The sequence below is a fragment of the Pseudophryne corroboree genome, chromosome 5 (assembly GCF_028390025.1).
Source record: "Pseudophryne corroboree isolate aPseCor3 chromosome 5, aPseCor3.hap2, whole genome shotgun sequence".
Lineage (NCBI taxonomy): Eukaryota > Metazoa > Chordata > Amphibia > Anura > Myobatrachidae > Pseudophryne > Pseudophryne corroboree.
In genome coordinates this window covers 112,216,742-112,229,043 of record NC_086448.1, presented here as the reverse complement: position 1 = coordinate 112,229,043, position 12,302 = coordinate 112,216,742, and the positions used below count along the sequence as shown (strand labels likewise).

Below are 12,302 nucleotides of genomic sequence, written 5' to 3'. Positions count from 1 at the left end.
TCCTCTCAGCGGTGCTGTGGAGAAAAAACATGGCGCTGGTGAGTGCTGAGGGAGAAGCCCCGCCCCCTCGACGGCGGGCTTATGTCCCGCTTAAATATACATTTTCTTGGTGGGGGCTCATACATATATACAGTGCCCAACTGTATATATGCTAAACTTTTGCCAAAGAGGTCCCAATTGCTGCCCAGGGCGCCCCTGCGCCCTGCACCCTTACAGTGACCGGAGTATGTGAGGTGTGTGTGGGAGCAATGGCGCACAGCTGCAGTGCTGTGCGCTACCTCAGTGAAGACCGGAGTCTTCTGCCGCCGATTTCGAAGTCTTCTTGCTTCTCATGCTCACCCGGCTTCTGTCTTCCGGCTCTGCGAGGGGGATGGCGGCGCGGCTCTGGGATCGGACGACGAGGGTGAGATCCTGTGTACGATCCCTCTGGATCTAATGGTGTCCAGTAGCCTAAGAAGCAGGACCTATCTTCAGAGAGTAGGGCTGCTTCTCTCCCCTCTGTCCCACGATGCAGGGAGTCTGTTGCCAGCAGAGCTCCCTGAAAATAAAAAAACCTAACTAAATACTTTCTTACAGCAAGCTCAGGAGAGCTCACTGAACGGGTGGTCTTCAGTATACCGGCTGTCGGGATCCCGGCGCACAGTATACCGGCGCCGGGATCTTGACAGCCGGCATACCGACACTTATTCTCCCTCGTGGGGGTCCACGACCCCCCTGGAGGGAGAATAAAATAGTGTGCGCGCCACCGTGTCCGTAGCCTGGCGAGCCCGCAAGGGGCTCATTTGCGCTCGCCACACTGTCTGTAAGCCGGCGGTCGGGCTCCCGGCGCCGGTATGCTGGGCGCCGGGAGCCTGACCGCCGGCATATCGTAGTGAACCCCACTGAACAGCACCCAGCTCGTCCGGGCACAGATTCAAACTGAGGTCTGGAGGAGGGACATAGAGGGAGGAGCCAGAGCACACCAGAATCTAAATTCTTTCTTAAAGTGCCCATGTCTCCTGCGGAGCCCGTCTATTCCCCATGGTCCTTACGGAGTCCCCAGCATCCACTAGGACGTTAGAGAAATGTATTTTCTCTGACGTCCTAAGTGGATCCTGGGACTCCGTAAGGACCATGGGGAATAGCGGCTCTGCAGGAGACTGGGCACTAATATAAAGAAAGCTTTAGGTCTAACTGGTGTGCACTGGCTCCTCCCACTATGACCCTCCTCCAGACTTCAGTTAGAATCTTGTGCCCGGCTGAGCTGGATGCACACTAGGGGCTCTCCTGAGCTCCTAGAAAGAAAGAAAGTATATTTTAGGTTTTTTATTTTACAGTGAGATCTGCTGGCAACAGACTCACTGCAGCGAGGGACTAAGGGGAGAAGAAGCGAACCTACCTAACTGGTGGTAGCTTGGGCTTCTTAGGCTACTGGACACCATTAGCTCCATAGGGATCGAACACAGGACCCGACCTCGATCGTTCGGTCCCGGAGCCGCGCCGCCGGCCCCCTTACAGAGCCAGAAGCAAGAAGTGTTCCGGAAAATCGGCGGCAGAAGACTTCTGTCAACAAGGTAGCGCACAGCACTGCAGCTGTGCGCCATTGCTCCTCATGCACACCTCACACTCCGGTCACTGATGGGTGCTGGGGGGGGGGGGGCGCCCTGAGGGCAATATAATACACCTTGGCTGGCAAATCTACACCATATATAGTCAGGAAGGCTATATAGGTGTAAAAATACCCCTGCCAGAATTCCAGAAAAAGCGGGAGAAGTCCGCCAGAAAAGGGGCGGGGCTATCTCCCTCAGCACACTGGCGCCATTTTTCCCTCACAGCTCCGCTGGAAGGACGCTCCCTGGCTCTCCCCTGCAGTGTCAAGCTACATAAGGGTAAAAAAGAGAGGGGGGGGCACTAAATTTAGGCGCAGTATATATAATATAAGCAGCTATAAGGGAAAAAACACTCATTTATAGTGGGATCCCTGTGTTATATAGCGCTTTGGTGTGTGCTGGCATACTCTCTCTCTGTCTCCCCAAAGGGCTTTGTGGGGTCCTGTCCTCTGTCAGAGCATTCCCTGTGTGTATGCGGTGTGTCGGTACGGCTGTGTCGACATGTTTGATGAGGAGGCTTATGTGGAGGCGGAGCAGATGCCGATAAATGTGATGTCACCCCCTGCGGGGTCGACACCTGAGTGGATGGTTCTGTGGAAGGAATTAAGCGACAGTGTCGACTCCTTGCATAAAAGGTTTGACGACATACCAAATATGGGACAGCCGGCTTCTCAGCCTGTGCCTGCCCAGGTGTCTCAAAAGCCATCAGGGGCTCTAAAACGCCCGCTACCTCAGATGGCAGACACAGATGTCGCCACAGATACTGACTCCAGTGTCGACGACGATGAGACTAATGTATCTTCCAATAGGGCCACACGTTATATGATTGAGGCAATGAAAAATGTGTTGCATATTTCTGATGTTACCCCGGGTACCACAAAAAAGGGTATTATGTTTGGAGAGAAAAAACTACCAGTTGTTTTTCCTCCATCTGAGGAATTAAATGAAGTGTGTGAAGAAGCGTGGGCTTCCCCCGATAAGAAACTGGTAATTTCTAAGAGGTTACTAATGGCGTACCCTTTCCCGCCAGAGGATAGGTCACGTTGGGAAACATCCCCTAGGGTGGATAAAGCGCTCACACGCTTGTCAAAGAAGGTGGCACTACCGTCTCCGGATATGGCCGCCCTGAAGGAATCTGCTGATAGAAAGCAGGAGGCTATCCTGAAGTCTATATATACACACACAGGTGTTATACTGAGACCAGCTATTGCTTCAGCATGGATGTGCAGTGCTGCAGCTGCGTGGTCAGATTCCCTGTCGGAAAATATTGACACCCTAGACAGGGACACTATATTGCTAACCGTAGAGCATATTAAAGACGCACTCTTATACATGAGGGATGCACAGAGGGATATTTGCCGGCTGGCATCTAAAATAAGTGCAATGTCCATTTCTGCCAGGAGAGGGTTATGGACTCGGCAGTGGACAGGAGATGCAGATTCTAAAAGGCACATGGAAGTTTTGCCTTATAAGGGTGAGGAGTTGTTCGGGGATGGTCTCTCGGACCTCGTTTCCACAGCAACAGCTGGGAAGTCTACATTTTTACCCCATGTTCCCTCACAGCCAAAGAAAGCACCGTATTATCAGGTACAGTCCTTTCGGCCCCATAAGGGCAAGCGGGTTAAAGGCGCGTCCTTTCTGCCCAGAGGCAGAGGTAGAGGGAAAAAGCTGCAGCATACAGCCAGTTCCCAGGAGCAAAAGTCCTCCCCCGCTTCCTCCAAGTCCACCGCATGACGCTGGGGCTCCACAGGCGGAGCCAGGTACGGTGGGGGCCCGTCTCAAAAACTTCAGCAATCAGTGGGCTCGCTCACGGGTGGATCCCTGGATCCTTCAAGTAGTATCTCAGGGGTACAAGCTGGAATTCGAGACGTCTCCCCCCCCCCCCCCCCCCCCCCGCCGTTTCCTCAAATCTGCCTTGCCAACAACTCCCTCAGGCAGGGAGGCAGTGATAGAGGCAATTCACAAGCTGTATTCCCAGCAGGTGATAGTAAAGGTGCCCCTACTTCAACAAGGACGGGGTTACTATTCCACAATGTTTGTGGTACCGAAACCGGACGGTTCGGTGAGACCCATTTTAAATTTGAAATCCTTGAACACGTATATAAAAAAATTCAAGTTCAAGATGGAATCGCTCAGGGCGGTTATTGCAAGCCTGGACGAGGGGGATTACATGGTATCACTGGACATCAAGGATGCTTACCTGCATGTCCCCATTTACCATCCTCACCAGGAGTACCTCAGATTTGTGGTACAGGATTGTCATTACCAATTCCAGACGTTGCCGTTCGGTCTATCCACGGCTCCGAGGGTCTTTACCAAGGTAATGGCCGAAATGATGATACTCCTTCGAAAGAAGGGAGTTTTAATTATCCCGTACTTGGACGATCTCCTGATAAAGGCGAGGTCCAGGGAGCAGTTGTTGGTCGGGGTAGCACTATCTCGGGAGGTGCTGCAACAGCACGGCTGGATTCTAAATATTCCAAAGTCACAGCTGGTCCCTACGACACGTCTACTGTTCCTGGGGATGGTTCTGGACACAGAACAGAAAAAAGTGTTTCTCCCGGAGGAGAAGGCCAAGGAGCTGTCATCTCTAGTCAGAGGCCTCCTAAAACCAAAACAGGTGTCGGTGCATCACTGCACGCGGATCCTGGGAAAGATGGTAGCTTCCTACGAAGCAATTCCATTCGGCAGGTTCCATGCAAGAACCTTTCAGTGGGACCTGTTGGACAAGTGGTCCGGATCGCATCTTCAGATGCATCGGCTGATAACCCTGTCTCCAAGGACCAGGGTGTCTCTGCTGTGGTGGCTGCAGAGTGCTCATCTTCAAGAGGGCCGCAGATTCGGCATACAGGACTGGGTCCTGGTGACCACGGATGCCAGCCTTCGAGGCTGGGGGGCAGTCACACAGGGAAGAAACTTCCAAGGACTATGGTCAAGTCAGGAGACTTCCCTGCACATAAATATTCTGGAGCTGAGGGCCATTTACAATGCCCTAAGTCAGGCAAAACCCCTGCTTCAAAACCAGCCGGTACTGATCCAGTCAGACAACATCACGGCGGTCGCCCATGTAAACCGACAGGGCGGCACGAGAAGCAGGACGGCGATGGCAGAAGCCACAAGGATTCTCAGATGGGCGGAAAATCACGTGTTAGCACTGTCAGCAGTGTTCATTCCGGGAGTGGACAACTGGGAAGCAGGCACGACCTCCACCCGGGAGAGTGGGGACTTCATCCAGAAGTCTTCCAACTGATTGTAAACCGTTGGGAAAGGCCACAGGTGGACATGATGGCGTCCCGCCTAAACAAAAAGCTAGAAAGATATTGCGCCAGGTCAAGAGACCCGCAGGCGATAGCTGTGGATGCTCTAGTGACACCGTGGATGTACCGGTCGGTTTATGTGTTCCCTCCTCTTCCTCTCATACCAAAGGTACTGAGGATAATAAGGAGAAGAGGAGTAAGAACTATACTCATTGTTCCGGATTGGCCAAGAAGAGCTTGGTACCCGGAACTTCAAGAAATGATGTCAGAGGACCCATGGTCTCTGCCGCTCAGACAGGACCTGCTGCAGCAGGGGCCCTGTCTGTTCCAAGACTTACCGCGGCTGCGTTTGACGGCATGGCGGTTGAACACCGGATCCTGAAGGAAAAGGGCACGGAAGAAGTCATTCCTACGCTGATTAAAGCTAGGAAAGAAGTAACCGCAAACCATTATCACCGCATATGGCGAAAATATGTTGCGTGGTGTGAGGCCAGGAAGGCCCCAACGGAGGAATTTCAGCTGGGCCGTTTCCTGCACTTCCTACAGTCAGGGGTGACTATGGGCCTAAAATTGGGTTCCATTAAGGTCCAGATTTCGGCTCTATCGATTTTCTTCCAGAGAGAACTGGCTTCACTACCTGAAGTTCAGACTTTTGTTAAGGGAGTGCTGCATATTCAGCCCCCTTTTGTGCCTCCAGTGGCACCTTGGGATCTCAACGTGGTGTTGGATTTCCTAAAGTCACATTGGTTTGAGCCACTTAAAACCGTGGAATTGAAATATCTCACGTGGAAAGTGGTCATGTTGTTGGCCTTGGCTTCGGCCAGGCATGTATCAGAATTGGCGGCTTTGTCATGTAAAAGCCCTTATCTGATTTTCCATATGGATAGGGCAGAATTGAGGACTCGTCCCCAGTGTCTTCCTAAAGTGGTATCAGCTTTTCATCTGAACCAACCTATCGTGGTGCCTGCGGCTGCTACAGACTTGGAGGCATCCAAGTTGTTGGACGTAGTCAGGGCCCTGAAAATCTATGTTTCCAGGACAGCTGGAGTCAGAAAGACTGACTCGCTATTTATCCTGTATGCGCCCAACAAGTTGGGTGCACCTGCTTCAAAGCAGACTATTGCTCGCTGGATCTGTAGTACGATTCAGCTTGCACATTCTGCGGCTGGACTGCCGCATCCTAAATCAGTGAAAGCCCATTCCACGAGGAAGGTGGGCTCTTCTTGGGCGGCTGCCCGAGGGGTCTCGGCTTTACAACTTTGCCGAGCAGCTACTTGGTCGGGTACAAACACATTTGCTAAATTCTACAAGTTTGACACCCTGGCTGAGGAGGACCTAGAGTTTGCCCATTCGGTGCTGCAGAGTCATCCGCACTCTCCCGCCCGTTTGGGAGCTTTGGTATAATCCCCATGGTCCTTACGGAGTCCCAGCATCCACTTAGGACGTCAGAGAAAATAAGAATTTACTCACCGGTAATTCTATTTCTCGTAGTCCGTAGTGGATGCTGGGCGCCCATCCCAAGTGCGGATTGTCTGCAATACTTGTATATAGTTATTGTTTAACTAAAGGGTTATTGTTGAGCCATCTGTTGAGAGGCTCAGTTGTTGTCATACTGTTAACTGGGTATTGTATCACGAGTTATACGGTGTGATTGGTGTGGCTGGTATGAGTCTTACCCGGGATTCTAAATCCTTCCTTATTGTGTCAGCTCTTCCGGGCACAGTATCCTAACTGAAGTCTGGAGGAGGGTCATAGTGGGAGGAGCCAGTGCACACCAGTTAGACCTAAAGCTTTCTTTATAGTTGTGCCCAGTCTCCTGCGGAGCCGCTATTCCCCATGGTCCTTACGGAGTCCCAGCATCCACTACGGACTACGAGACATAGAATTACCGGTGAGTAAATTCTTATTTAAACTGGATTTATTTTTGTTTTTTTGTTATCATTGCATTTTTACTTTACAATGAAAATGGCACTTCTTATAAATTTATATTTACAGGAAGTTTTTTCATTTTCCTTTAACTGTCCTTTTATATTATAGATTTTTTTTTTCTTTTGTGTGTGTATGTGTTTCTATATATATATATATATATTTTACAGTTTTATTTCAAAGACCTTCCATTTACTATCATCTCTTGATAAATAGCAGAACATAATTTAACAATTGTCTCAACACCTAATATACAAAATAACCCAACATTTTTCTAATCTTGTTAGAGAGGTTCACGCCGTCTATATTTTACAGAATTTGGAAATGAATAAGCAGCGCACCTATTGGTTTTGCCCATAGTCTGACTACCTCAGATGTGCAGCGATGCTTAAAATCTGCACTAGCATCTCTTGAGACGCTACAAAATAAACCCTACATCTCCATTTTTATTATTCTGCCTGTATATGACTACATGAAAATAACTTCAGGACTTAAGGATTTTGCTATTCCCTATTTAAAGCTTGTTGCAGACTTTAGAGTTCTGATATTAATATATTTTTCTTGTAATATCTTTAAAAAGCTTTGGCTTTCAAAATAAACCGTTCTGCATTTTAATTAGCCAATTTCATCTCGTCTTGGTAATTCTAACTTTTTGTTTTGGAAGCAACAAATACATGGCAAAGTGATTTAAAATCAGAACCACTACCTCCTCTATTCATAGATTTAAATAATTTCTGTGTATGTTCTGAATTTTTTTTTACCTGTTTTCTCATTTACAGATCATCACATTTTTTACAAATAATTTTTGATGAAAAGTACTAGAATTACTTTTATTTCAAGCTGTAAATCTACGTGTAGTTTAGTTTTGGACATAATGCAAGTTTGTTAAAAATAAAACCAGTAAACACAAAACGATAATTTAAGCGCTCGTGTTATGTTTAGGTGCATGCATAAATTTGCATGCGTACAATGTAAGCAGCCCAACAACCCGTGAATATATTTGAGGTTTTCAAAATTAAAACGAACAAAGGATCACGTGGGCCCAAAACAGAATGATTGATACAATCCTGTCTGCTATTGGCCATTATTTACCGACTCTTAAGTGGCAGGTTGTATTTATGCTAATTTATATGCTTCAGGGAACATTGCTGATAGCAGAACAAAGTGAATAAAAGTAGTTTGCTTTGCAAATGAATGCAAATGGTCCAGCCTTTCGGGAAGCCCTTTAACAGGGGCAGTGCTCTTTGATTATGAGTGAAGCTGCCATTTGGATATGGTGAAAAGAGCACGCTTGAACCATTGATTAGGGGAGACAGTGAAAGAAGTCAGGAAGGGCCCCGTTAAGCTTGCAGTGCAGCAGGCGGATGTCAACGTAGTTAGAGCACAGTGGGAGAATGACAGGGAGGATTAGTGTCAGGGAAAAGCTTTGCTGTAGCTTTGGAGATAGTCCCTGGGGTCACGCACCTCTGACTGTTGTTCTGTGCTGATGGCTCCTTAATGAAAGTGCTTGATGCATGCCTGTTCATTATAAGGAAAGGTGATTAGCTGTAAAGGTTATGCTTTTTAATATTTTGGGTGGTTTTGTTTTGTTTTCACGTTATCTAGATCACAAGTGTATGATGGCACAATAAAGTCCCAAAGATTGGGGGGGGGGGGTCTCTGCTCCCAAATATTTACACATAATATTATACCTGCTCTAAATATTGGTCGTCATTTGTAAATCCCAAAACCTGAGATTATTGGCTATTGCTCAGTTTGTATTTTAGAATTGAAGCAATGTGTTCTTTTAGTTCTCAAGGTAAGGTGTTGCCTTTAGACTTTTATATGTTGACGTAGTGTGTTGGTGTTGAATAATCCTCACAGTATTTACTATTGTTTGTATTATTTTTATGCAGTTCTATTACTGGTTTTCCGGCATTAAGAGAGCACAATCTTTGATACTGGCAGAAGTAGTAAACTCTAAATTGTTTCTCACCCAGGCACCTGAATGGAACGAGGAGGACCTCAGCCTGCTGACGAGGAGCATGGTGAAGTTCCCAGGGGGCACCCCTAGTCGATGGGAGAAGATTGCAAACGAATTGGGTCGATCCGTGGCAGATGTGAGTTCACTCATTGTACAGCAAGTGACAAACCAGGCAGTGTAAAAGACAGGCTGAGAATAGAGCCTGACATTGTCTTTTCAAAGCGACCACAATCCTTTTAGGTTCTAGAAGTGAACCATTAACTAACTACCAAGAAGCAGATGTGTGCGTGTCCCCTGCTCTACAATTAACAGCTGTAACTGATCAGCTGTACTGGGGATTTTGGTGCTTAGAGGTTTAGGCTACTGTAACCTGATCACAGAAAAACAGTGCCATTTACATCTGCTGTAACCTGAAATTGGCAGTCTCTATTTAAAAGTTATTTTTATTTCAAGCTTTAAAGTGTGTGTGTGTGTCTCTGTGTGATTTTTCTAAAGCATCATTCATTAATTACGGTAAATATAGTATGAATTGTTCTGCTAACAAAATCTTACTGCTGACTGAATTTACGGTACACCAGCTCATGCCGTAAACTTAATACAGAATACATTGAAGCAAAGATCCATGCCCAGGTGTGTATCATGTGGTCACTTTACAGATGTCATGTTACAATTCCTTTTTCTTTCTTTATTTCTTCTTTTTTTAACAAATATATATTTTTGTTGCTACTTTCTACGTTTTCATTAAACAGTGAGGTTAATCAGAGGCGTCTTGTTGCCATTACAGCTTGCTAATACTAGTGTTGGTAAGGTTGGTTTTGTGCAGCATTATTTGTCCACTTTGTCCCTTTTTGTATTTTTTTTTGTGTGCACCTTATTCAGTCTCCAGCTTGTCCGACGTCATCGGTTTGTCACCCTGGTCCTCTTTGTGTCGTTCCCGCCGCCGTATTGTCTTAGGGCCCCATTTATCATGAATCTCCTATTCAATGCATTCTGGGCGCGATATTAGCTCTCAGGATCGCACTGTAATGTGCGATTGTGCCGACGCTGTGTATTATAGAGCAGCCCCAGCGTGCAATGTGCTCAGTGTGGAAGCGTGACTACTGCGCATACACTCCATTGAGTACCATGTTTTTCTGTACATGTCTTTCGCAACAGCCTGTGCACATTAATATTATTATGTAGAGCTCTGCCCCATTGGAGCTTACAGTCTAAGGGGTACATTTACTAAGCAGTGATAAGAATGGAGAAGTGAGCCAGTAGAGAAATTTCCCCATCAACCAGTCAGCAGCTCTGTATCATTTTATAGTATGCAAATTATAGATGTTACTTCAGTGCTGATTGGTTGCCGTGGGCAACTTCTCCACTGGCTCACTTTTCCGCTCTTATCACTGCTTAGTAAATGTACCCCTTAATTCCCTAACACAAACATACATAGTTTTAGTTTTTGTCAGAAGCCAGTTAACCTACTGGTATGTGGGAGGAAACCGGAGCACCCAGAGAAAACCCACGCAAACTTGGTGAGAACATACAAACTCCGCATAGATAGGTTCCTGGACATATTCATGTCTGACCTTTTTTTTTACATTTGAAACATTCGTTCAGTTAAATGGAAAAATAAATCTGTAATTTCATGTCACTTTCCTTTCAGCAGGAAAAGGGGTTAATTGAGTTTGTTTCCTTGATTATGAAGAGAAACCAGATTGCATTTGCTGTAATCATAGTTCCGGCTTGGTGACCTGGTTACCTGTAGCCCGCCTCCCCATCAGCCAAATCACATCTGTTCCTTGACCCATTTTCCCAAGCCCCACGTGTAGCCCCAGGCTTAGAACGCATTCCACCCAGTTTTCCCCTTAATGTGATGTCTGTTTACATACACCGCTCAAAGCTAAATGTCTTAAAGACTTTGCCTATGAGTACATGTTACGGGTATCAGAACCATATTAGTCCTGTATTATTTAAAGCTTGTCTGTCATACCCTGCAGATCTGGGAGAAAAGGCGGCTGGGTATATAAATGTGAAGTCTTCATACAGAATGTGTCATTTAAAGTGATTTGTTTATAAAACAAACGCTCTATATACTAGGAACTTGTGAGGTCACTAAGGCACACAAGTCCCACCCAAAAAATGGCAGCCTCCTGTGAGGAGTGCTTCCTGGGAACATGTAACTATTTTGCCTTTAGACTTCTTTCTAAAGGCACAAATGTTATATTTGAGTTATTATAACGGTGACATTGATGGAAAGAACATCATTATATGATCTTACTGTGGCCACACACACTCTTAGCACGGTTAAAATGTTTACAATGTTAATTTACAGCTTTCACCAGATGATTTTTGTAACCACAAAGGCCACTTAAATTGTAAAAATAACAGGAAACACAAACTGTCTGGCATGCAAAACAGGCCATAATGTGATTATTAGCTACAGGTTTTTTAAATTAAAGGCCACAAATTCTCGGGTTTCATACTTGTGAAGCAGCATGCCTCTCTAGCCGGAGAGAATGTAAACCGATTCTGCCTCTCTCTGTGGTTACTAATCTCCTGTATTCAGCTTTTGATAGCAGACTGATAGGGGATTTGCCTGCTGCCTGGAAAATGGCTCAGGTAGGCAGGAAAACAACAGACAGGTGGATAGATTTAAGGCGACTCTCCTAATTACCGCTCTGCCTTCCCATGTGAGCAGAAGTGCTCAGCTAGATAAATTGTCCCTCCTGTCTCCAAAGAGAAATAGTAGAAGTTAATTTACGGAAAACGAAACCGTGCCGCGTCTGGACTATTCAAATGCCAGAAACGTGACATTTGCCTCGTGTTTCTCCGAGAAGCTCTTTCCTACGTCGTCGTTGTCTTTTTTTTTTTCCTTTTTCCTTACAATCTCTTCGTCTTGTGTTACAGTAACACGTTCTAGGCTTCCATGATGTATGCAGATTTACTGCTTTTTCTTGCTCAGTGACTTGCCTGTATGCATGGCCTTGTAGGTAGTTTTGCCTATTGTTACAGAGGAACGTAGTTAATTTTGCTAAGGGTGACCATGGGGGAGCTGTATCAAAGCTTGAAGAGAGATAACGAACCAACCAGTTTCAAACACAGCCTGTAAAATGAAGCTGATTGGTTGATATTTTCTCTATCCCCACTTAATCTCTTTCCAAGCCTTAATCTCTCCCTGTATGTCTTATTTCTGTAGGTTGCGTTGTTCCACATTCTGCCAGTGACGCCCACTGTAGCACTGATTGCAGTAAGCACTGTATGAAGCATGCACAATATTTATCTCTCCAGATAATAGGCCACACGTGGTGCTGCACAGACTACTGTGTTATGACTCCTAGCAACCAATCACATGTTAAGGCCAGTACTCACTGGCCGATGGCAGAGAGATGTGTGCTGAGCGAACCGCGGCGCTCAGCACAGCGCGATCTGTGCTGAGCGGGCGGGGGGAGACGGGGGGGCCGCTCACTTCACCCAGCGGGTGAAGTGAGCGACCCGCTAGATTGGCCTGCATGCAGGCCAATCTAGCAGCAGCGATAGCGATGCGCGGGGCTGCGCATCGCTATCGCTAAGGGGGCTACACAC

General features: G+C 46.6%; 1 protein-coding gene across 1 annotated transcript in view; it reads left to right on the top strand.

Moving 5' to 3' along the window:
* The window catches only part of DNAJC1 (DnaJ heat shock protein family (Hsp40) member C1), a 274,628-nt gene that overhangs the window by 244,261 nt on the left and 18,065 nt on the right, over positions 1–12,302 (top strand). The window contains exon 9 of the mRNA XM_063921576.1: positions 8,752–8,871. Coding sequence (XP_063777646.1) covers positions 8,752–8,871 — 120 coding nt within the window. The remainder of the gene's footprint in view (positions 1–8,751; positions 8,872–12,302) is intronic.